Here is a 25,894-nt window from a genome sequence, read left to right as displayed (position 1 = left end):
CGGTTTAGAATTAACCGGTTTCCGAGCCCTTGATTACCCAATATCACAAGCGCCCAAAATACTTATAGTATAAACGTGACGTGTTAATTGCAGTTATTGTAGCCAAGGCTGACCTGAACAGGTCAGATGGGTGACTCACGATATCACGAGCAATTTGCTCGTTAACTGACAGGGCCTTGGAGTAATGACATCTTCCTCTCTGTTTATAGTGTTTGGGCTGTAACAAATAATGCGCAAATGGGTTTCACATTCAATTTAGTTTTTTTTTTAATAACACCAAGTGACGGGACAAACAAGCGGCTAAGTGACAAATGGTCAAATATCCGCTTTAAATAGAAAAAGATAGAACACAAAATTCTCTATCGAGTTCTTAGGTTTTCGCGATTGTTACACATAGGAAATGAAACTATTTTAATTTAAATCGTCACCATGGGACCTGTAAAGCGCCCGGAATGTCGGTTTGTTTGAAAAAACAAATATACGCGATTTAAATCCGGAAAAATAGTTTCATTTCCTACAAAATTCTCTTTTAAAAACAGTTCAAATTAGTTAACGTGTTCGACTTCTACGAACTTACCCTAACGATGCATAGCTGAAATATCATCAAACAATTTCAATATTCATAAACTGGATTATAGTATTAACCGCCTTTTAGTTAGCGGACGGCAAAGCGACACGTAACAGTTGTAGTGCCACTCAGAGCTTTAAATCGCAAAGATCTTAGGTGCACTGCCACTGCGCCCGTCACGCTGACAAGTCCCATGTGCCTGTGACTTCACCAACACCCGTACCCTTCCAAACCGGAACGCAGTAATCTTCACATTATTGCTTGGCGGCAGAAATAGGTAACATGGCAGTACTTCCCTGGACAAACTCTTCCACAAGGAGCCCCTACTGCTACTACTGCTATTGAATGGTCATATGGTTTTATGCATATGAAAACATTGGAACTAACTCACATTTGGGTTTATTAATTTTAGTTTTAAAAAAAAGGAACGACGTCGTCTATTCGACATTAGTCGTATCATAATGATGCATTCTGATATAAATACTGCCGTCCGTTAACTAAAACCCGGCTATATGAGTGATCATATAAAATTTTACTCAGTTATAGAATATTATTTAATTGTATTTTACCTATGCATAAGTAGTGTAAGTTCCGATATGTCGGTATAAATTTAACTGGTTTTAAATAGAGAATTTTGAGCTCTATCTTACGCAATTTAAAACGGATATTTGACTGATTTTTAGTTAGTTGACGGCAGAATGAACGATATTCAGTTTCCAAAATTAGACACGAATAACAACTATTCCTATATTTAAACAAATCTATCCATGTACTCTAAGTGTAGAGTGACGTGCTTACTAGCAGAGATAGAGTCAGTAAGTCGTTTGGTGTAAAAATAGCTCGTCAATGAGGGGCTCTGTGACGCGATAAACGGCGCCCGCGCAGCCCCTGACGTAAGCAATGTAGATAACTTCATAATAATACACATAGTTACTTGCTAACTCTTAGATTATATTATTTAAACAGAAAAAGAATGGAATTAATAAATACTAAGAGATAAGAAATATATACAATCACTGAAATTTGTCACAATAAACCTAAATCAACAGTATTAAAGTTCCATTTCTAAATCTATCTCAAATAAATTGGCATGAGTAGGCATTTTTTTAAACAAACGCTTACCATCGCCGGTCACATAGTTGCTTAACATCAATTGATGTTGGGGCCAGGCGTGTGTCTGTTTTTAATTAAAAATAAAATAATAAAACAAATTCATGACACATAGAAAGGCACTGTTAAATAAAACTCAAATTGATAAAATTCATAATTTGCATGATTTAGTATCATAGATTAAAATTAAAGAAATTGCGTGTGTTCTAAAGATATATTGAGATACCATTTTTTTTTATTACAGTAAGTGACGGGACGACATAGTCGTACGCCTGATGGTAAGCAACACGCCTGGCCATAAAAGTCGCACTGCCACTCATAGCTTTAAATCGCAAAAATCTGAGAGGCAACTGTCACTGCGCCCGTCACCCAGAGACATAAGTTGAAAAGTCTCATTTGCCTATAATTTCACCAGCACCCTTACCCTTCGAAACCGGAACGCAGTAATGCTGACATTACTGCTTGGCGGCAGAAATAGGTAACGTTGCATTACTTCCCTGGACGAACTTTTTCACATTGAGCTGTACTGCTACTAAATTTTTTTCAACTTTTATGATTATGGAGTGACAGGATAAACAAGTCGTGAACCTGGTGACAAGCAATATGCTTATCCGTAACAGTTGCAGTGCCACTCGGAGTTTTAAGCCACAACGATCTGAGAGGCCCTGCCACTGTCATCCAGAGACATGAAGTTGTCAAGCCCCATGTGACTGCAGTTTCATCAGCACCCTTACCTTTCAAAACTGGAATGCAGAAATGCACTCATTACTGCTTAGTGGTAGAAATGGGTATGGAATCAATACTTCCCTAAATGAACACAAAGAGCTCTAAAAAGAGCACTAAAAATCAAAAGAGCTTTATTGCTACTTAAAATATATTAAAAGCTTAATTAGTATAAGTAAAAGGGATTGCTAGAGTGTAGCACTCAAAACGCGAATTGGGCAAGTTATGCAGCATACAAAATATTATAATCTTGTTTATGTTAATAATCACAGCATTATAATGACAGTTTTAATTAACATTTCCATAACATTGATACTGTTATCATTACAGCTCAGTTATTATTAAAAGCAGTACTTCATTAATATCAAAGTTATTGTTAAATTAGTAACATTATTGTATTGAATTCCAGTCAATATGAGTCACTTTATATTTTGTGTTTTTTATCTACTTGTGTGTTTGTCTTCCTATCTAAGAAAGGTCACGGGAGTTTCCTTTGTAAATTTTTATCATCATCATTCAGCCATACGACGCCCACTGCTGTGCATAGGCCTCCCCCAAATTAGTCAGTAAATTTTTATGTGTTACTGCAATTGGAATTTATATTTCGGGGTGTGTGAGCTACATCTGCTCACCCTGCTTGACCCCATTTCCATCGGACATCCAGACTTACAGCAGGATATCATCCTTACTTGGTCGATATTCCCTTCAGGTGTACTAAGCACTTTTTATCATTTTTTAATATGCGCACAGCCTACGAATGGAATTCCCTGCCTTCAACTGTTTTTCCTAATTAATACAAACTGAGTCTCTTCATGGTGCGACTGAATAGGCAACTTCTGGGCAAGCTCCTTCGTAGGTCGTAAATTTGCTCCAGAGCTAGGTAGTGGTCAAGTCCACTTAATTTAAAACAAAAAATTCTGCCCTTAAATTCAATGGGTAAAAATATGAAATACTGAACCAAAAACTACACAAAATTAATAAAGACATTTTTTATTCTTTTATTTCTTAATATATATATACTACCTAAAAACAATCCCACATTCAAATAATTTAAAAAAATTAGCAACAAAACTGACTACTTCAGTGTCCTGACAGTTCATGTTGTGGGCGCGCACAAATTAAATAAAAATATGAACAAAGTATACTTTTTTATTTCCTTTTCCTGGTGCTGTCAATTTCTTCGCAATCGGACATATTTCTGTTTGTTGAGTATAACAATATTCCATGCACAATTAATTTTCATCAAATGAAGTGTATATAAATTTGTCATACTTTTGTATTACTTATATGATTTATTATTGTACGTCATTATAGATAATGAAGTGGAAAATGATAAATTAGAACATATTTCATAGACACTAGAGATAAAATTGATAATAGAACAGGAAAGAGATATTTTGTAATAGGAAGCGGATGTACAATGAATGTATGTTTTTGATAGCAGTGGCTTCATTTCTCAATTAAAATATGATTTCATACAATACAATACAAATAGTCCTTATTGTACATAGGAACCAATACAAAGACAAAAGACAGGATACAAGAGACAGATTTTATTTGTTCATATGAATAACGAAAAACTTTGTTTTTTAAAAAGTAACATTTTGAAGAAGATCTGGGTGGAATTACACCAAAAACAAATGTAATTGAATTAGAGCATAAAATAATAAGACTTGTAATTCAAACTGCATTTTATTGCAAGTACTCTCCGCTATTCAATACCGTCTGCAATCATCTTGGCAAAGATGTTTTGTAATTAAAAAAAGGGTTAATTTAATATACAACCTTCAAATGCAAAAACAGGGCTCGAGAAACGTAATGCAACGCTTGCACCGCACAAACAAGTAATCGAATTACTGGCTGTAAACATAAACGTGTTTGTAAACAAAGACCGGCGAATTTCTGTCGAAAAATTCAAGTTGGAGTCAACTTACCAGAACTTTGATGAATCGGCTCTCCAGCTCGTCCCGATCGGGCATCGGGGGCTTTGCCCGGCTTCTGGTGCTTGGCTGGCGTACATGACTGCTCTTGGTCGGCGCAACCGGCCCCTCCAACATAGCTTGATCACGAGAAGTTATCAAACCCATTTTGCACCGAACACTTAACTAGCACCACTCAGCACATTTTCCGACAACATCAAGTCATGTTTATCACAGGTAATAGCACAAAATGCGGTGATTATTTTTAATCAACAGGTCACATTACAGAGAACTCGCGGCGAGTCGCTCAATACAGGTTCGTCACCACAGGCAGCAAACAACACAAAGCACTTGAATGAAGTAGGCAGCAAGTCAACAAAATACGGGTATGGATGTCATGAAGTTGGTAAATTGTGATCGTCCAATCACAATTAAGGAACGTTCAGAAACTCAAGGTTGTTTTGTGTTCAATAAGACTCGTGTCAGTTTAAAAATTGCTCAAGCCTGAGAATAATATTGGTTGTATTGTGAATGAAACGGTGCCGGTGGTATAATACATAGTTAAAGTTAATGTTGAACGACAAGTCGGCCACAAACACCATTTGGCAAACAATTAATTTTGGTGCCCTTTAATAATACATTGCTGCATCCTTATGGCGCATCTAAAATAAATATAGTTTAGCGGGAGCAAAATTTTAATTTGATTTGATTTGGATGAACAATAAACATGTTTAATTACGGAAATGTTAGCTAATACAGTCTAACACTAACATTTCCATTATGCTAAAATTAGTGTGGCGCTATAAAAATACAACAAAGTGTTATAAAAAAAAATAAAGTCATAGTTGTGAGGCACGAAATATAAATTTTACTCTACATACTTTTTTTTTTACTTATTAACAACAATTTGATAGAGATATAAAATCAATAGATTTTTAAGTGGAAGTGAAAATCTTTGAAAAGCAAAGGATGTCGTGACGTGGTAGGAAAAAATCGCTAGCCAAATTTTGACTCTATTCTTCTAAACGGTAGTTTTTGTTTCCGTATATTTAAGGTACGGATCCGAACACAATACGACAAATGGACGACCGATTTCAATTTTTACATCATTAAAATTGTCTTTGAAAGCTCCCTAATTATTCTTTACAAAAAGTGCGTAAAGAACTATCAAATATGAAAAGCCCGTAGGTATAGCTTTTTTACTATTTGAAATCACATTACGAATGAAAAACGAGAGTACTTCACAAAAATTGTTACATCAAAATAATTGTAAAGTCACTCATACTTTGATATTCTACTTTATGGACCTAGTGCCATCTAGTCCACGTATTGTAAACTAAGTAAAACAGAGGAATACCTCCATTACTGCCTCTATTTCACGGTAACCTAACACAAACTCGAAAATTTTTTGTCCGAAATAACATTTGTTCAAATTTTCATTACACCGAAAACCGAATTATAACGAAACAGTTGTGCCTCCTTACAAGCGTGTGAGGTGGCCTCCGTACGAGCGCATGCATCATTTGCGCCTAGCGGGCAGCGACCTGACATGGAGGAGATGTAGAGCCTCTTTATGCGGTGGGCAGGAGCCATGATGGACGCGCGATTCGAGGGCATTGAGGACAGGCTGCTTCCACCGGTGCGGGTTCGCCCTCCTCTGGCCGCTGACAGACGCCAGCGGGTGCAGACACCTCAAGTGCCAGAGGCTGTAGTCGCCTCGTATAGTGCGGCTACTAAGAAGGGGCAGAAAGCCCCTTCTTCTCAACTGGTGCCGCAAGCGTAAGCGGCCAAAAAAAAGAAGAAGCGCAAAAAGGCAGCACCTGCCTCAAGCACTCCGGGTGAGGCACTACCAAAGCGAAGCTCCGAGGTCCGCAGCGGTGGTCCTCACTCTGCAGCCGGAACTGGATAAGGAGCTGACATATGGCGCGGCCATTGCCACGGCCAAGGCAAGCATTGATGTTTCAAGGTCAGAAAGATTGATCTTTCTGACCTTGGCATTCAGGCCGTTCGTTTTCGAATGGCAGCTATCGGAGCCACTATGGTAGAGGTAAGGCCGACTCTCTCGCCGCAAAGTTCAAGGAGGAAAACATCAGGGTGTCTAGATCCGTCATGAGCACTGAGTTGCGCCTAGCAGGTTTGGACGACTTCATAACGGCCGATGAAATTGCCACGGCAATATTCAGAACCGGAGGATGCCCTGCGGATCAAATCAGGGTCGGACCCAGCCGGTAGGACCGATCTGGTCTCGGCGCCGCGGTGGTGCCATGCCCGGTAACCGCTGCCAAGAAAGTGGTAAGCGGGCTAAAGGTTGGGTAGGCAATGGTTCGTGTGAAGCTGTTGCCCCAGTGAGAAACGCGGTGCTACCGCTGCCTCGAGTTAGGACATGTCCGGGAGCGGTGTACCGCCACAAATGACCGGAACACGCTGTGCTATCGCTGCGGCCAATCGGGGCACAAGGCAGCCTGCTCTGCCGAACCACACTGCACTCTGTGTGCGGACATTGGCAAGCAGACTAAACATAGACTGGGTAGCAAACAGTGCAATCCCCCAGTCCCGAAACGAGACAGAGGACCACCTGCCGCTGGAGCCAGAGAAGCCGCGGCTTGTCCGCCCATATTCATCGGCTAAGGTGGTGGAAATAGCCACTGATTAAATGGCTACTACGTTCCTGCAGGGAAATATCAACCACTGTGTCGATGCTCGGAATCTTTTGGTCGGAAAGAGCATGGCACAGTGGTTGATACAGATTGTGATAGTGACCGAACCCTATTTAGTTCTCGCCCGGGACAAATGGGTAGCTGACCACAGTGGCTATCGCCAATAGCGGGTGGGGACACAGTGGCTATCGCCACGAATATTTCAGCCGGCTCATCGCCATTCCAGCGAGTCATGAGGCACCGGGAATGTCTGGCAGCACAAGTGGAGAACACAGTCGTAATCGGTGTCTACATCTGGCCGAACAGGATCTCGCCGAGTTCGAGAGCTTCTTGGCGGAAGTGGACACCCTCATCGAATGGGCCAATCCCTATCAGGTACTCGTCGCGGGGGATCCCAATACCAAGTCTACGGTAAGGGGATCCCCGGCGACGGATGCCCGGGGGGAGGTGGTGGAGGAGTGGCTGGCTGCCCAAGGGCTAGTGGTCCTAAACCAAGAGTTGGCAAACACGTGCGTGCGGTCTCAGGGCGGCTCAATCGCGGACGTCACATTCGCTAGCGCCGGCTTGGTGCGGCGGGTTCAGGGCTGGGAGGTTCTACAGGGAGTGGAGACGTTGTCAGACCACTTGTACGGCCGATGTCACGTGGCCGCACACACAGCGGCTCTGAACAGTCCAGGTCGAGGTCCCGGGGAACTGGGTCCAAAATGGGCGCTAAAGCACTCGGACAGGGACGCATTCGTGGAAGCGTTCTTAGCTTGGTCCTCTGCACCGGAGTCCATTGAGCTGGAAGCACGCGTCACACGTGTGTGATGTTGCCATGCCACGAGTTAAACCACTCCCTTCTCGGCGGCAGGTGTACTGGTGGTCTGCAGAACTCGTACACCTTCGAACCACGTGTGCGATGAGCAGACGCCAGTACACCCACTACCGGAGACGGAGGCAGCGAGACGAGGAGGAGGAGTCTCGTCGGCATACCTCGTACAAGGAGACGAAGTTGGCGCTGAGGACAGCCATTTGGATAGCCAAGCAGGTCAGCTGGGAAGAGCTCCTACCGACTCTTGATCGCGATCCATGGGGGCTGCCATATAAATTGATAATGAGCAAGCTCCGCCCATGGACCCCGCCACTAACGACCTGAGGTTCTGAACAAGGTGGTGGGGTGTTCCCAAGGAGGCCCCACTATTCTCTCCTGTAATGAGGCCCCTGGACACACAGACGGGCCCTATGGCGGATGGGAATATTCCGAAAGTGTCAGAGGGTGAGCTGGGTGCAGCCGTGTTGCGACTTCAAGCAAAGGAAACGGCACCCAGACCAGACGGAATCCCCGGACACGCATGGCTCCTCGGCCTAAAAAAACAGCCTGGATACCCGCTTCCGGGCACTCCTCACCGCGTGCCTAAGGCAAGAGTTCTTTGAGCGCGTTATTGCAACCCGCCTCATCCGCCACCTGGAGGAAATAAGTCCGAACTTGGCGGATGTTCAGTTCGGCTTCGCCAGAAGAGGTATCTCGTGGCGGGATGGTATTAGCGGTGTCTTTAGACATCACTAATTCGTTTAACTCCTTGCCATGGGAATGCATAAGGGAGGCGCTCCAATATCACCGGGTGCAGCCTTATCTGCAGAGAGTGATCGCAACCTACCTATCCGGGGGTCAGGTGATGTTCTCCAGTAGAGACGTGTGGGGGCGATGGGAAGCGTCGTGGGGTGTTCCACAAGGGTCGGTCCTGGTACCGCTCGTGTGGAACATCGTATACGACTGGGTGTTACGTGGGAGTCTCATGCCTGGAGTCGACGTCGTCTGTTACGAAGACGACACGTTGGTGAAAGTCCGCGACGAATACTATAAGGAGGCGTCCATCCTGGAAACGGCGGATGTGGCAGAAGTAAAGGGGAAAATCCGCCGGCTAGGGCTAAAGGTAACCCAGAACAAATTCGAGGTCCTGTGTTTCCATGGACCTCGGAATGGCCCACCGGTAGGCGCCCACCTAGTGGTGAGCGAGACCTCCATCCAAGTCGGCTCCAAAACGAAATATCACACTGGACAGTCAATGGAGGTTTGGACAGCTTTTCGCTGCGCTGGCGCCAAAACTGGCTGAGACGGCGTCAATGCTTGCTCGACTACTGCTGAACCTGAAAGGCCCAGGAGAAGGGTGCCGTCGCCTCTTCGCAGGGGTGGTCAGGGCCATGGCTCTCTATGGGGCTCCTATATGGGCTGTATGCCCAGACCAGGACGCTGTTGCGGAGACCGCAACGGGTCATGACGATCAGAGTGGCGAGGGCATATCGCACCGCGGGAGCCCCTATATGGGACCTAGAGGCGAAGGTCTTAAAGGCCATATACACCCATACGGCTGACGCCAGGAGGAAAGGGGCAGATCTATGCTTCGAGACGTCCACAGGTGGAGAATGAACGCGAGGCGGGAGCTATTCCGAAAATGGAAAAGACGGCTGGAAGAGCCGACTGCTGGCGTCCGTACGGTTGGTGCAGTGCGGCCAATTCTTAAGTAATGGGTGGAGGGGCGGCAGGGGCCGCTCACCTATCGACTGGTACAGGTGCTCTCGGGGCATGGATGCTTCGGGAGATACTTGTACAAGGTCGCTGGGAGAGAACCGACCTCTGTCTGCCATCATTGTGGCTGCGACAAAGATACGGCGCAGCACGTTGGTGGAATACCCGGAGTGGGCGGCAATGGTAGCCGTGGTGGGACACGATCTCTCGTTACCGGCCGTAGTCAAGTCTATGGTCGGAAGCGAGAGGTGTGAGGCGGTGGACTCCTTCTTTATAACACGGAACACAAGTCGGTGATTACTCGTCGCCTTCCACTTCCACGTGTTCCAGGAAGCCGCCCCTAGGTGCATCAATGCCAAAGGCCACTTGAGAGGGTTCGCGCGCCAAACAAATGCCTCGAACGTCCGCCCTTTGGGGGTCGTGGGTAATGGGTACCATAACCCCCACTAAGCGGCTGAATGGAACACCCCGGAGTTTTAGTGGGTAGGCTTCCCTCGGGAAAGAGTCCCACATAACCCCACGCCTACCCGGCACGGTGGTATGCGTAACGCATTTCTCCGGATTAAAAAAAAGGGGTTTAGTTAGGTTTAAAAGAAAAAACATTTTCCTCTCAAAATTACTTTGGAGGTTATGAAATTTCGACCAAACTTTATTTCTGGAAAATGTCATTTCGGAGTACTGATAGCTAACCCTATTTCACAGAACAATTCCGTGCTGTTCCATTACACTAATAATTATTAGGCTAATTTGTAAGATTTTTTCAAAACTGCAAAAGCAAGTATGAAGCCCAAGCCGAGCTTTTTATCATCTCGTAGGTATACTAAATCTATGGTAGGTACATACTTATTTGAGTAAACAAAACCACTATATATTTATATTTAAGTTTATTGGTTTATGTATGTATGTACAAAATACAACGGTATGACAGCAAGAACAGTTATTGCCCGTGTCCGATTAACTATACAATATACCAATATTTTTGTTAGCACCATTTTTTTTTGTTTTTTTTCTCTCGTTTTTTTATACAAACATACCATTACCTTAAAAACCTACGAATGCATTAATAATAACGAAACTCTTATGGTCTTTTTATATAAGTTTTCTGAATTTACGTATTGTAACTAGATTTAAATATTAGTTTATATGTTCGGATATATTGATCACACAAGTCGTAGAACTAAAATAATATAATGAAGACAATATACACTGAGGGATTACGTTTCAGGCTCTGAACTTCGGTTACACGGAGAAGGCCAAACTTGAAACGTAAAACATGACAATTTGGTCCAGCTTCAACAAGTTGCAATTACAATGGTTTGTTAATAAATTAAAATTTCCACATCAGTACAGTCTTTGGTTAGGATAGAAAAGATAAATCAGAGACTACAACTTAAATTTAACATAATATCACAAGCATAAACATTGATATAATTCCATTAGAGAACATCAGTCAAACCTTTTAAAAGTGAAAAGTTTAGTTGAATTATTAAGGTACAGTCACGTGCTATACTTTTAAATTTATACTCCCTAAGAGCGGTTACACACGGCGACTTTAACAGCGACACAATCGCGCGATTGTATCGCGACACTAGTATGATAAAACGTGCATCGCGACGTAATCGCTGCAGGCGTGCTATTAAAAATCGCCGTGTGTAATAGTTCTAATATGACTGTACATACTCAGCCTAGTCAATTGCTTAAAAGTAAAAAAAAAACTAAATTCCAGAGTGCATTAATTTTAAAATAACTTACGAACAACTACTCTTAAGCGAAGCAAAAGTTGTTCCAAGGCAAACTTACACAAGCAAAATGTTAGGCCTACTAAAGATGGCAAAAGTTAGATAAAATCCGACAAAAGAAACAATGCACAAAGTACTATGCGAATATCGTACAGTAGCGTACACCGCTATTTGCCAACTACTTAATTTACAAAGTACTTGTTTAATACTTTTAAGGCATATATCCGCTTAAAATTCACCTAAGCTAATTCCTTCTAGAACCTTAATTTTAAGTTTACGCTTACATTCTCACAAATTTAAGAGCATCTAATACCGAATTAGAATTTTTTTGCGTTAGCATTAAGGTAGGTATTAGACCTTGAATGCTATGAGAATGGAATTAATAATAAAGGCACATGAGATAATAAGCTTATGGCAGCTTCCATGCCTACGATTCATTTAATGGTACACTTGACAAAAAAAATGGGATCTCGACTAACGTAAACTACAATTGAAATCTACCACGTCCAAACGAATACAAACAAAAAGAAATGCTTGTTTTGTATGCTATATATCGGCTACCCTTCAAACCTAACACTTACCCTAACCCTTCCTCACTGTTACGATAAATACTGACGGTTAAACATCAGTTTTCGAATCATCAGACTCTCGCAAACTTGGACCATGTGATCAGTACTTCATCTACCTAAATTTTGGTCCTTGTACACTTCAAATTTGGATACCAAATCATCCATCCGCTAGACATCGTATACATCTACATATTTATGGATGGCGATTATCGGTCACTTTGCATTTTACACATCGAAATTGCTTGAATAAATTCCCTACAGCCAATGTGCACTTATCAGTGCTTGGAATAAGTCCAACTGCACAGAGGAATTGCTGATGAGAATTGCATCTTATAGCTAATCTTACTAGCAATAACACTAGCGATTTAGCTTATACTTATTTGGAGGAAGGGTAGTAGTACAGTACTGCGCAACCTGGCAGCTGCCAGCGCGAAGCATGGAGCTCGATCAGTTGCAGCAAAGTGCGGCGTATGGAAGGTGCGGCGGCAGTGTTGAGGAACGCGTCGCGGACTGCCGATAACAAACGTTCTAGGTCCCCAGGAAGTTGAGCTTCGAGGTCACGCCCGATGTAGGTTAGCACGAAGAACAGGTTTTCCGTCTGAAAATGGATAAAAATATTCTTTAAACAGAATCTAAGAAATCTTTAAAAATAAAGAATACGAAGGTTATTGGATGCAAGGTCTGAGATACAAGGTACTTTCGCTGCGAGAAAACTATGTTCGCGCACAAGGGGTTCTAGCGAAGAAAACGAATAGGGAAAGTAGACCGATTGTACCAAGGACAAGGGAAACCGTTTCAAACTTCGCAGCACCTTTAGAACAAGTACACTCACGGTAATGGGTTGTTGAAAACCTCCCATTCTCAAGTAGACCAGATGACACCACATAACAGACACAAACCGAACTCGTGGTGACTTACTCTTATAAATCAAACACGTTGGTTGTTGGTAACGAACAGATATTTTATTCTTGAAGTATAAAGTACAATCTATGGAGCTTCTCATAGCTAACAACAGATGGTGCTAGTTGTATCTAAGGAACAATTAATGGATATTATAATCAACACCCCCACTATATCCATTAACACATTTAAAAATAAACATAAGTTGTAAAAATACAATTTTAAACAGGAACTATACCTAACTTATTCATAAAGTTATAATGCCTATTACTACACAAACCTTTGGTTAGAATATCAGCTGGCATTTCAGTTGTAGGCATATAATGTACTGTTACAACTTTATTAGAAACACATTCTCTGCAAAAATGATATCTGATGTCAATGTGCTTAGACCTTTTGTGAAATATCGGATTTTCAGTTAATTTCTGAGCACTTTGATTATCGTTAAACAACTTAAAAGTATACATATTGTTTGTGATTTCACATTGCAAACTTCGTAGGTACACTGCCTCCTTACAAGCTTCTGACAACCCCATATACTCAGCTTCAGTGCTAGACAAGGCCACTGTCTTTTGTTTCTTGCATTCCCATGAAATGACACCATTACATAACAAAAAACAAAAACCAGTATATGAGCGTCTATCTATAATATTACTGGCCCAATCTGCATCAACAAAACCTATAATCTGAGAATTTCCACTTTTAAAGTATTTTATACCAAATGACTTTGTTTTCTTTAAATATTTAAGTATTCTTTTAGCATAACTCCAATGTTCCTCTGTATGACAATTATTAAATTGACTTAAATATCCTACAGAATAACTGATATCTGGCCTAGTTAAAACTGAAAGAAACATCAAACTGCCTATCAGTTGCTGATAAGGAATATGTTTATTTACATTTTTATTTTGGTTTTCACATATACCAACATTCAATTTATACTCTATTGGAGTATCAACAGGTTTACACTCAGACATATGAAACTTATTCAACAATTTGTCAATGTAACTTTCCTGACTTAAAGTAACAGAACCTTCTGTTTTGTTGAAGTTTATATTCATACCTAAGCAGTGTTTGACTTGACCTAAGTCTTTAATCTTAAATTGTTTATTCAATGCAATCTTAAGACGGTTCACTTCAACAACATTATTTGAAAAAATGAAAAAATCATCAACATAAACTGTGACTATGGTTTTTGATTGATTTTCATTTTTAATATACATACAATGCTCTAACTTTGACTGTGTGTAGCCATTAGAAAGCAAACAACTATCCACTTTTTTATTCCAGGCCCTCGAAGCCTGCTTAAGGCCATAAATTGCCCTTTTAAGTTTTAAAACTTTGTTACACTGTGAGTCTAGGCATTCAGGCTTTTCCATATAAATGATCTCTTCTAACTCTCCATTTAAAAATGCAGTTTTCACATCTAAATGAGTTACATCAAGTTCTAATTGTACTGACAAAGCAAATAATAATCTTAGTGTGCTATGCCTTACCACAGGCGAAAAAGTCTCAACATAATCAATGCCATATTTCTGTGAAAATCCTTTGGCCACCAGTCTGGCACGATAACTCACATTATTGTCACTGTCATATTTCTTCCGCAAAACCCACTTGCACTGCACAATAGTACCATTTTTAGGAGGATCGACTAGCTCCCATGCACCATTGTCCTCAAAACACTGTAACTCATCACCAATTGCAGCTAACCATTGCTCTCTTTCTGGTCCATTCAGAGCTTCACGCAAGACAAGTTCACCAGATACATCTTCATCTTGAATGGTACCACAGGCATGAGAAAAACCATATCGATCTGGCTTCTTTCTATTTCTTACAGGTTGACGTCTCCATTCAACAGTGTCATTTTGTTCCAAACTGCTGTCGGAACTATTTGTCACTTCACATGGTAAAAAAGTATCATCGTCATCATCAGAAAGTTCTGATGAAATAACTGTACTATCTGTCGCTTTCATAGTAGAATCACTCATATGAGACACCTCTAAAGATTCAGGATCCCCCACTGAATCTGCACTAGATAATTCTCTTCCATCTTCCTTCTTGACATCTGAAGCATCTTGTGTCTTGTCCAGTTTTTTACTTGACTTCTCAGTGATCACAATCTTCGATTCTGTTTCTAATGTGTTTTCTACTATAATCACATCACAACTAGTACTGACAGTTTTTGTTCTGGGATTATACACTCTGTATCCTTTGACATTGTCAGGATATCCCACAAGAATGCATTTTTCTGATTTCTTATCCCACTTCAATCTTTTTTCTTTGGGGACATGCACCATGACTGTGCTGCCAAAAATCCTTAGATGACTCACATCTGGCTTTGAGCCTGTCCATATTTCAAATGGTGTTTTCCCATTCAGAGAAGCAGCAATTGTTCTATTCTGCAGATATACAGCTGTGTTGGCGGCCTCAGCCCAAAACTGCTTATCTAGGCCGGCATCAAACAACAAGCATCTACTCTTTTCTATTACAGTACGGTTTTTGCGCTCTGCTGAACCATTCTGTTCAGGTGTATAAGGGTTGCTTTTTTGATGAATTATCCCTTCTTGCTGTAAATACTCCTGAAACAGTTTGTTGCAGAACTCTGTTCCATTATCACTGCGCAAACTCTTGACTTTATGGTTCAGCTGGTTCTCAACCTCAGCCTTGTATTGTTGAAAATAATGCAACGCTTCACTTTTGCTCTTCAAGAAATATATGTGTGTCATTTGGCTGTAGTCATCAATAAGTAGCATGAAATATTTTGACCCACCTATGGACAGTTTTTCCATGGGGCCACATAAATCTGTGTGCACTAACTGTAGCAGTTCCTGACTCCTAGTGCCTTTCTGTGGAAATGGTAAACGACTCTGTTTACCTTCACAGCATACAACACATGACGACTTTGTTATATCTGTCTTTCTGTCAAGTGTTAACCCTTCCACGGCATCTGTCATCTTGTTCAAATACGAACTGTTTATATGTCCAAATCTGCGATGCCAAATTTCATTTGTCACCACCATAGCAGCTGACAAGCAATCTGGCATGTTCAACTTGTACACCCCGTTGACCAAGCACGCTGTTGCCACTAGATCTCTTGCTGTGTTGTATATTTCACAACCGTTGTCTGTGAACTTCACACTGTTGCCTTTTGCAATTAATTGACTCACTGACAAAAGATTTGTTGTCAATGATGGAACACATAACACATCTTTAACAACTATTTCATATACACTGTTGTTTACTGATGTCAAAATTTGTACTTCACCTGAACATTTAACTGGAATTGTTTGCTTGTTTGCAACCACAATTTCCTTGATTGTTTGCCCGTGCGACACGTTTCTTAACCAATCTTCGTTCGCGATTAAATGAGCACTTGCGCCCGAATCTACATAAAAATCATGATTGCTGAAGTTCCCGTTCAAAAATACGGCACTAAAAGCGTTTGTTCGTTTATATTCAAGTGTTTTTTCAGCAGATTTCTTCTCGTTATTCGGACACTGGTTGCGATAATGGCCGGTCTGTTTGCATTTGTAGCAATGGATGACTTTTGTCTTTGGCGTTTGTTTATTTCCATAAGTGTTGCCAGTTTTCTTTTTATGAAAACTGCTAAAAGCACTGTTTCCATTAGTATCGCCGCTACTACCGCTTTCTTCCATGTCTAACAATTTTGTTTTAATGGCGTCGGCGGTGATCGAGATTCCCGAATGCTCGATGGCCATTATCATAGGAAAATACTTTTCAGGCAATCCAGCTAACAATAGGGAACCAATCCACTCTTCATTTATGTTGAATCCTGTTCCAATTAACTTCTGACTCGTTTCTATTATCTGCGTCACATATGAAGTCATAGAAGCACTGTTTTCAAGTCGGATCGAAATCAATGATCTCAATAAACTGATTCGTCTTGAGAAACCCGAGTCGTCAAAGAGATTTTTCAGTTTCAACCATAATTCTCGTGTGGTTTTTACTTGCTTTATATGTATATAAAGCGCCGAGTCAATCGTCATTATTAACTTCGCTTTTGTTTTCGCGTCATCCTCCTTTGAAACCGTTGCATCTTCTGCTTTAATGCAATTCGACATTCCTTCCAATACGAGAAAGTTTTCTGCCGCGAAAACCCACTCACTATAATTTTCACGACCTCGCAATTTAGGTACACTGGCCACGTAATTTGCACTCATTTTCACGGAGTTCACACACACAACGTTATCTCTGTCTGCAAATATATTAATTCTGCTCAAAATAGCCAATATATCGCGAGATTTCTTGATTTTTAGTTGCCCATAACCTCTTATAAATCAAACACGTTGGTTGTTGGTAACGAACAGATATTTTATTCTTGAAGTATAAAGTACAATCTATGGAGCTTCTCATAGCTAACAACAGATGGTGCTAGTTGTATCTAAGGAACAATTAATGGATATTATAATCAACACTTACATCGCTAGGAGACGGCACAGTCTGGCGGATGCAGTCCTCACAGCACTTGCAGATGAGCGTCAAAAGCACTTGGCCAGGTTGAGCCGAGGCGCCACGTCGCTGTATGGCTCGCCGCCGCAGCTGGCAGTACATCTCCAGCAAGAACGACAGAAATGCCATAAGACGTGGCCTACCGCCGCCTACCACAGCGCCTAGCAACTGAAAAATTACAAACAAATTGGTTCTTAACAGACTTTCTTCACACTACTTTATTAAAAAGATATATCTGGACATGACACAGCAGGATATTGGATTATAATTCGTTTTTGGTTGCGCAAACAGAGTTTGCTCTAAAGCTGATGTCGTGTGGATGGGCGGCAGCTCATGCTCACCTTCTCGCGGTCGTGGTACCACTGTTGGCATGTGTTAAGCAGCGATTCGAGGAAGGTCTCGGTTTGTTCGCGTTCCACCACGGCGATGCAGCGGCGCGCGGCCGGCAAAGCGTATCGCGGAGACTCGACTGCGCGTGATACTAGATGACCTACAGCGTCCATGAGGGTGCGGGCGCATACCGCGTTTGGATCTGGAAAGATTTCGAACTCAATACGATTTTTATGATTGTTTCAACATGTTTTCTCTCTACATCTTAAATTGAACTTACGCCACTTCAATTACCAGTATAAAATCTAATTACAATAATACAGTATGGTGTACTAATATAATCAATTTGCATTCTTCACCTTCAAGAGCCTTGTCAATGCATTCCTGTATCTCAGGCGGGAAACTGCCCAAATCGCCTGCGTCGGCGGCCAGTCCCAGCGCCGCCATTCCGCTAGCCAACGCGTCTGCAGACGTCAAGGACTTGGAGCGCTTCAGACCCGCAGTGAATGACTGCGGGCGAATACTCTTGCCGTTGCCGTTAGTCAGAGAAGATGGCGGAGACTTCTTCTTTTCCGGAATTATTGCATGTTGCGGCTGCAGTTTGAAGTGCACGCGTGGACCCGACTGAAACTCAAGATTTATTATTACGACTTTTCACGTGTCGACCAATTTAAGCAGACTAAATTTCAAGTCTTAGAATATTGACTAATATTCTAAGACTTGAAATTTTTTCTCAATTCACCATTGAAGTATAAATTATTGATAAATTATTTATCCACACCATTTTTGTCTATTCTTAGTTACGTAAATAACAGTGTCTCTTCAAAGTACGTAAGTAAGTAGACTTACTGTCTGGTGCGGCACGTTGCCGCTGGAGGCGCTGTTGATTAGCATGTTATTAGCTGGCATCACAGGCCGGTAGTGTGGTGGCACCTGTGCCTGCAGCACCGCCGACCGCGAATGCTGAAGTCCCACACTCGTATACCCCAGGCCCATTGCTGGCCTGTAAATATAAAAAAATGTGGATGTGACCAATCAACATAAAAAATGGTGGGTTAAGTTTGTGCGGAGTCTCTTCAGTTTTGGGGTGCATTTGCCAACAAGAACCTTTGTTGTTTTTAGCGCAATAATAACAGATGTACATACATTGTAAAAACGAAAGACGTTAAAAAAACCAAAAACATTTATGTAGGGCAACAACACTAAGAGTTCGAGCGAGAAAGCATATGTGAGAGGGATGGAAGACGAATGGCGCGAGAAAACGAAAGGCAAGTTCGCAGTTTTCTTGGTCTAACATCATATTTTAGGAAGTACATAAAAGGTTATGCATGAAACCACTGTCCGATTTATTAACAAAGGATGCTTTATTAGTGTTTGGAGAGAAAGAAAATAATGCATTCCAGAATTTAAGGAGAAAAATACGAGACAATCAGTCCTAAAGATTTATGACTCTAATCTGCCAACAGAATTGCATACCGATGCATCCTCTGGTGCATATTCTGCCCTTTTCTTACAGTTGCACACTGCTGGGTGGCACCCTGTTATATGAGTAAGAGCGTTCTCTTGTGTGAGGCTGAAGCGAAGTATTCCAGCTATGAACTAGAAGCCTTGTCTATTATTGAATGCGTAAAGAAGTTTCGAGTCTACCTTTTCGGCATCCATTTTAAGATAGTCACGGACTGCCAAGCATTTGAGCTAACGCTAAAGAAAAAGGATTTGACACCTAAAATAGCTCGCAGGGTACTGTTCTTAGAGCAATATGATTATGAAATTGAACATAGGCCAGGTATGGAAATGCAGCATGCAGACGCATTAGGCCGGAATCCCTGCATGACTATGGTGATGAGCAGTTTACAAGACCAAATAAGATTGGCTCAGCAGAATGATGAAGGACTGAAAGCTGTGTGCGAAGTCCTACAGAAAAAACTTTTTGCAGATTATTGGTTAGATAATGCACTCTTATACAAAGGCGAACAAAAGCTGCTGGTCATTCCCAAGTCACTTGAAAAGGAAATCATTAAACGCGTTCACAGCAATGGACATTTTTCAATGAAAAAGATGAAGGAGTTAATTATAAAGGATTACTATATTCCAGATTTAGAAAAGAAGCTTCAATATTTTGTCATTACCTGAATTCCATGTCTATTAGCTACAAAAAAAACGGGTAAACAGGAGGGATACCTAAACCCGTTGCAGAAGGAGAGGGTTCCATTGCACACCCTGCATATAGACCAGGTGGGTCCATTAACAGACACGAAGAAACAATATAAATACATATTGACAATAGTGGACGCTTTCACCATGTTCACATGGATATGTCCAACTAAGAGTACCACCAATAAGGAAACTATAGATAAATTGAAAATACACCAACAGCACTTTGGTAATCCAGTGAGGATCATAAGTAATAGAGGGACAGCATTTACGAGTGGTGAGTTTCAAGATTACTGTCAAGAAGAGAACATACAGCATATTACCATCACCACCCACCGGAGTTCCGAGAGGAAATGGCCAAGTGGAGAGGTTGCACAGGACTATTCTAGCTGTACTAACCAAGCTGTGTATAGAAAATCCTTCATTATGGTATAGACATGTTTGTAGAGCGCAAAAAGCCTTGAATAGTAGCTATCAAAGGAGTATCACCATTACTCCATTCGACCTTACGATTGGTACTAAACTGAGATCAAAAGAAGACGTACAAATTTTGGAGTTATTGAGACAAGAAGAGATAGATGAATATATGGAAAATAGAGAAGAAATTAGAATCAAACCTAAGGAACAATTCTCAAAGCACAAGAAGAAAATAGGAAGACTTTTGATAAAACCAGAAAATCAAGTACAAAGAAGGAGATTTGGTGGCGATAAAAAGGACACAGTATGGCCCAGGACTGAAGCTGAAACCTAAGTATTTAGGGCCCTACCGAGTGGTAAAGATCAAGCGAAATGACCGCTACGATGTAGAGAAGGTCGATAATGCTACTGAGGGGCATCATAAAACTTCCAGCTCAGCTGATTTAATGAAGAAGTGGGAGAATTAGGTGAATAAGTCTACTGTAAATTGGGTAAGCAACTTGTAAGAGTAACAATGTATGAAAGGGATGTATGAGTAGGAACGTAGTTTAACATTTTTGCAAATATCTTTCATCATAGCTGTAATTTTATTAAGATTTTTAATTAAGTAAGCTGTTATTTTGTATTGTAAAATGTGATCATTTACCAGACTTACTCTGTTTGCAAATTTGTAACTTAGATCTTTAAGTGTTCAGTTCATCATGTGTAGCAAGTATGCAGAACCAGTGTCGTATTAAACTTTTATTCCAAGTAAGTAAACCACGTTTTATAATTTCATGTCGTTTTCGTTTATTATTACCAAGGTATAGTGAGCCTAATATATTCATAATGAGCCTAATAAATTCATAACTTACGAGTATTCCATTGTTTTTGAACCATGTTGTTATAAGAAGGTCTGAGGACAGACTAGAATCAGGACAGCCGAATGTAGGGCGACAACACTAGGAGTGCGAGCGAGAAAGCATGTGTGAGAGGGAAGGGAGACGAATGGCGCGAGAGAGCATAAGACGTTCGGTACGATTTTCGAGTGAAAATATAAAATAATTAGTTTCCCCATGAATTTGTTTTTATTTTCGAGCCGCCACCCCACATTTATAGCTTTATACTCGTAGTACTAGTCAATTTTGTACTAATTTAGAGCAATAGGTGTGTAAGGTCAGATTTTGGAGAGAAAAATTACATCGTCGTAATGATATATTTGTTGACACGTGGAACTACTATAAAGGTAATTTGTATGATCAAATAAAGACGTTGCAAAGACAAGATTATGAGTCAAGATAAGAATTCAACGCCAACACAAGGTTAATGCACTTAATAGGTATTTCAACAAGTGAGCTAAATGTTATTACCTACCAACGACTTAAATTCACACCTACCTATAAGTGAAAAGCTGACGCAAATTTAGAAAATCCAAAATGTATATTTCAGACTGTGTATTCTTTGGGGAAAAGTAGGAAGCTACCTATGGTCTTTCAGATATTGCCAAGGTTACGAAAGAAACTTGTTGTTGGATAGTTCGTTTATTCTTACCATTCAATTTTACTAAAACCGTGCTTGCATTGAATACGCGTCTTATTTGAAATATCGTCAACTATCTTTGGAAACCTTTTTGTAACAGTAGAGCTCTCTGTGAAAGAGCTCGTCCAGGGAAGTACTTTACAGGCACATGGGACTCGTCAATTTATGTGCATGCAGGGTGACGGGTGCAATGGTGCACGACTTGTAAACAAACTATTTTTACGGATTTAAATCGCGTATATTTATTTTTTCACACAAACCAACGTTTCGGCCCTATTAAGTGCCGAAAGTGGCGTTGGTTTGTTTGAGAAAGCGAATACACCTACGCGATTTAGACCTGAAAAAAATGTTTCATTTTCATTGTGTAACAATCGCAAAAACCTCGATATTAATATCTTGGTAGGTATTGGATCCACGACTTGCTTATAAAATTTCCTCAACCATTAATACAGTGATAGATAGGTTTCATATCATCAATTCATAACTCCAGTACAATGGTGAGTTCGTCCGGTCATAATCATCATGAATAATAATTGCCTCGAGAGGTTTGATTAAAATATTATTTTATAGACGCGTCATATTGTGCAACGCAAAAAAGTTTAACATATCGTGTACAAAGGCGTGTGTGAAGGTTGTTAAATAACTGTGATTCTACACGTCAATTTACTTGAGGTTTGTGTTTTGGCAACAGGAAATCATGAAATCAAGAATGGAAGAATCTAGACGATCACTTGAAGGGGATATTGCAAATTATTTATTTAGGAAGTCGAGTACAGAACATATAAGATGATAATTTCAAAGAGACAACATTGGCCTGTCTTTAAACAAATGCTTCAACATCATGGTCTCTGTATTATTTGTACGTATGCCGATCACATATTGCACTCTTTATGGTATTGCAAAGCTATGCTTCTGTATATACAGTTTGGGTGATGGTATTCAAGTGTCATTTTAAAATGTAACTACGCCTTGGCATGTCCAAGAGTTTCCTGAAAATGTTTAGTAATAACAAGAGATGAATAACATATGAATGGATAATACCTCCCACTGTAAGATCCGAAATTTATCGTATTTCGTTATATTTCTCTATACTTTCGATGTTTTGGTTTTCATTATTTCTGTTTAATCGCGAAAACGCCGCAAAGTCGATGCATTATTAGGTCTTTGACTTCAAAATGTTGTCACTGCCAACAAAAAAACAAGCGTAGATATGCGTCTGCCCATTTGTCAATATCTTAGCTCCTTTGTGCGTATTATTTGCGTTAAATTGGCTTTAAAATCTCATGTATTACGATTTTGAACATTCCACCAAATCACGAAAACATAATTTTATTGCAAACCACCTTCTTTTTAATTTTACAAAGAAATATTCCAATTTACGCTACATTATGTTTTACAAATTATTATGACCTGGTGTTTGTCAAACTTCATTGAATGTGTAGGTGACATGACATGCTCGCAGAGTGCAGGCTTGTTTACATTCAACAATTAATAATAAATTTAAGTTAATAAAAATTCATATTGTTAAAATAAAGTCATTTGTAAAACATAATATAGCGTTAATTGAAATGTTTCTTTGTAAAATTAAAAATAAGGTATTTAATTAATAAATTATTTTTTTATTTTTCTGTCGACTATTTAATATTGTAGGTATGCAACAACGCAAACTAGACTCGAAAATGCTCAAAACGTGTCCTGATGTCAGCGCAGGAGCTAACTGGCGCCCTCTAGTAGGCACGCAATCAAATTGGAAAATCTTTATTTTCCGCAGTGATCGGATTCGATTGAATTCGGGGGCAAATGGTGCAATTATAAATGATGTTGGCAAGCAATAAACCATTCACTTCGCTTGGGCCGCATTCCCCACACCATAGGCCCTAGGTAAAGCCGGCCACTGCCCGGTATTAGCATTTAGCGAAATCAAAGGTTTGGAAACCCTTACCATACAAATTTACTTTACCGCCTTGTATGATATTCCGATCAAAATATCTGGGTACTGTCTAGTGTACACAAAACAACGAATTAGTAAACGAGAACTAACATAATCATGGACATATTTAAAGGAGTGTTTAGTATAAAAAAAAACTTAAATCGTCTTTTCGATTAAACGTTCTGGTATGTGTCATATATCAACCTTCTTTAGCGATGTTCATGAGTAAGTTCTAAACCCCATCTCTACATCCCATTTGTGCGTCACTAAACAATCAACAAGATAAATAAATGTGAAATTTAATTATGTAAATGCCAAATAAATTATCGCAAAACAATTTACTGCATATTTAAGTCATCAAGCCAATTTTAACTCCAGGAAATGTGAATTGGTACGCGATCGGCTGCCAAACCAAGATGTTTATACCTATAGACAGTTTCGACTCCGACATCAGTGGCTAAAATAAAATTCGTAAGTGGCAGATGGTGCTTTCTACAACATTAAATTATCGACAAGGTCGTGGAGATATAATAGTAAGCATAGTAAGTACGGGGCTTCTTATCAAACCAATCTAATAACTAAACAATGCGACGGTGGATATCAATGCTTTATTGGACGATTTCGCGATCTTCAATGACCTTTGGGTGATCTTGTATATTGGAAACAGCATCATTGAAATAGTTCCCGCCAAGATATCACTATCACGTCTAGAGTGTAATGAGAAGCTAATGTACATACGTCGTATACGCATTTATTCCGCATGCAAGTGCAACTAGTTAAGACGGCATGTGCACATTGAGTCATTCTTTGGAATGAAAACGTCAGCGTTAAATTGAGTGTGTCATTTAGCTTAATAATAATAATAATAATAATAATAATGTTTATTTACTTTAAACAATAATGTACAGACATACAAAATAATTAATTATAAATTATAAAATAAGGCTAAGAAAATTGTACATTTCAAAATTAAGTAAGCCTCTGCAGCCGAACTAGGATTAAACCTGTATCTCAGCATGCAGCGCCTAACCCCAATGGTAACAAACTTTAGCCAATTATAATTGGTGATCAAAACTCGCACAACAAACTACTTAAACAATTTGGAAAATTTAGAAATAAAGATAACTTAAATATTAAAAACATGGAAAATTCGTCAAGAAATGAACACAAACCAAAAAAATAGTTAATGCAAAAGGTTAGCTATGTGCATGGGTAAATGTGAGTATGCGTGTGAATGCGTGTGTGTGTGTTTAAATATATATGTGTGTGTGTGTGTGTGTGTGTGTGTTGGGGTAGAATGTGCGTGTGTGTGTTGGTATGTGGGAGATAGATTTGTGGGTGAAATGTGTCAGGGCACGCATTAAGCGACAATTAAGAGAATCAGGAGCGGTGACCAAAAAGTTACTATTATAATAATAATACTATTGAGTTATTTCACATATAGCTTCAGTATTATCATATCCTAGACCAAGTAACCAAGAGTTAATCTTCCTTTTACATTGAATATTGTTTAATGTATAAATAGATAGCTCCTTATTAATTTTATTGTATACATACGTACCTAGGAATATAAAAAATCTTTGAATGAAGCTCGTACGTATCGTGCATTCTTGGTTACAGACTATGTCAAAGCGCCTTTTCTGTAAGATGGTAGGGTCAACAACAAGTTCTTTATGTTTTTTCAGTAAAGTGCATAAAATGAAAAGTTGTCTTATGCTTAGAGCTAATATCTGAAGGCGAGACTGGTTTGAAAGATCTTTTCATTCGTTGGTTAAGCCGGAATGAATCTAATAATCCGCCTGTTGTGAGATTTTTTTGTGGTACTGTAGTACAGGCAGCTTAGGTTTGTACTAGTTTATATCTAGAATTGTATAAAGAATAGAAGGTTGATGTCAAAAGGGCAAGATGGTAGTTCTGGACAAAGCTTTCAAATTGAATACTGGTAATAAAATTTTATTTATGAATATAATCCTCGTTTCTCATTGAAATGTGTCTCTCGCTGCGCTAACCCACAGCTACGACCCTTTACAGTACCTACCACGTGATCGTCTTGCGGCCTGCTAGTGGTAAGCGACACGCCTGTCCATAACAGTTGCATTAACCACTCAGGAGCTTTAAATCATAAAGATCTGAGGGGCATTGTGCACGTCATCTTGAGACACAAGTTGACAAGGTATCCTGTGCCTGTAATTTCACCAGCCACCAGCGCAACAATTTTAAGATTTAATATTATAGAATAAAGCACTTCAATATTCGCGAAAAGTGTTCTTCCAAATGTAGTCATTGTTCCGTTCCTTCGGCGCACGCGCCAGTGGCCTTGAGTCAGCCTAATGACTGCGACAATACGCAAATGGATGAGCATGACGCACGACCAGCTGCCG

At 40.2% G+C, this 25,894-nt stretch overlaps 3 protein-coding genes across 6 annotated transcripts in view; 1 reads left to right on the top strand and 2 right to left on the bottom strand.

Moving 5' to 3' along the window:
- The window catches only part of LOC113235974 (formin-like protein), a 122,610-nt gene extending 117,974 nt beyond the window's left edge, over positions 1-4,636 (bottom strand). The window contains exon 1 of the mRNA XM_026471898.1: positions 4,336-4,636. Coding sequence (XP_026327683.1) covers positions 4,336-4,488 — 153 coding nt within the window. The 5' untranslated portion in view covers positions 4,489-4,636. The remainder of the gene's footprint in view (positions 1-4,335) is intronic.
- Positions 4,637-5,911: 1,275 nt separating this feature from the next.
- On the top strand, positions 5,912-8,039 carry LOC113235973. The gene is made up of 4 exons (XM_026471897.1): positions 5,912-6,099; positions 6,345-6,548; positions 7,145-7,779; positions 7,831-8,039. The coding sequence occupies exons 1-4, from the start codon at positions 5,912-5,914 to the stop codon at positions 8,037-8,039; spliced, it is 1,236 nt and encodes a 411-aa protein (XP_026327682.1).
- Positions 8,040-10,531: 2,492 nt separating this feature from the next.
- The window catches only part of LOC113235567, a 52,524-nt gene continuing 37,161 nt past the window's right edge, over positions 10,532-25,894 (bottom strand). For 2 of the 4 annotated variants that reach the window (XM_026471302.1, XM_026471303.1), the window contains 5 exons: positions 18,344-18,497; positions 17,854-18,124; positions 17,506-17,696; positions 17,135-17,332; positions 10,532-12,392 (listed from right to left, as the gene is read on the bottom strand). In XM_026471302.1, the coding sequence (XP_026327087.1) occupies positions 12,171-12,392; positions 17,135-17,332; positions 17,506-17,696; positions 17,854-18,124; positions 18,344-18,497 (1,036 nt within the window). In that variant the 3' untranslated portion in view covers positions 10,532-12,170. The remainder of the gene's footprint in view (positions 12,393-17,134; positions 17,333-17,505; positions 17,697-17,853; positions 18,125-18,343; positions 18,498-25,894) is intronic. The other 2 variants (XM_026471299.1, XM_026471301.1) reach the window with 2 other exon arrangements.

This window comes from Hyposmocoma kahamanoa, unplaced genomic scaffold, assembly GCF_003589595.1.
Source record: "Hyposmocoma kahamanoa isolate Upper Pololo Valley unplaced genomic scaffold, ASM358959v1 88, whole genome shotgun sequence".
In the NCBI taxonomy this organism is placed as follows: Eukaryota; Metazoa; Arthropoda; class Insecta; order Lepidoptera; family Cosmopterigidae; genus Hyposmocoma; species Hyposmocoma kahamanoa.
Note: the sequence above shows the minus strand (reverse complement) of the source record. Positions and strands in the feature narration are given on the sequence as shown.

What these genes read in the sequence shown, in the direction of transcription:
- LOC113235973 (XM_026471897.1), top strand. Translation starts at nt 5,912, where the DNA reads ATGATGGACGCGCGATTCGAGGGCATTGAGGACAGGCTGCTTCCACCG. An exon ending in TCTCAACTGGTGCCGCAAGC is followed by an intron (nt 6,100 to 6,344) that starts GTAAGCGGCCAA and finishes TTCGAATGGCAG; the next exon opens with CTATCGGAGCCACTATGGTA. An exon ending in GCTGGAAGCACGCGTCACAC is followed by an intron (nt 7,780 to 7,830) that starts GTGTGTGATGTT and finishes TCTCGGCGGCAG; the next exon opens with GTGTACTGGTGGTCTGCAGA.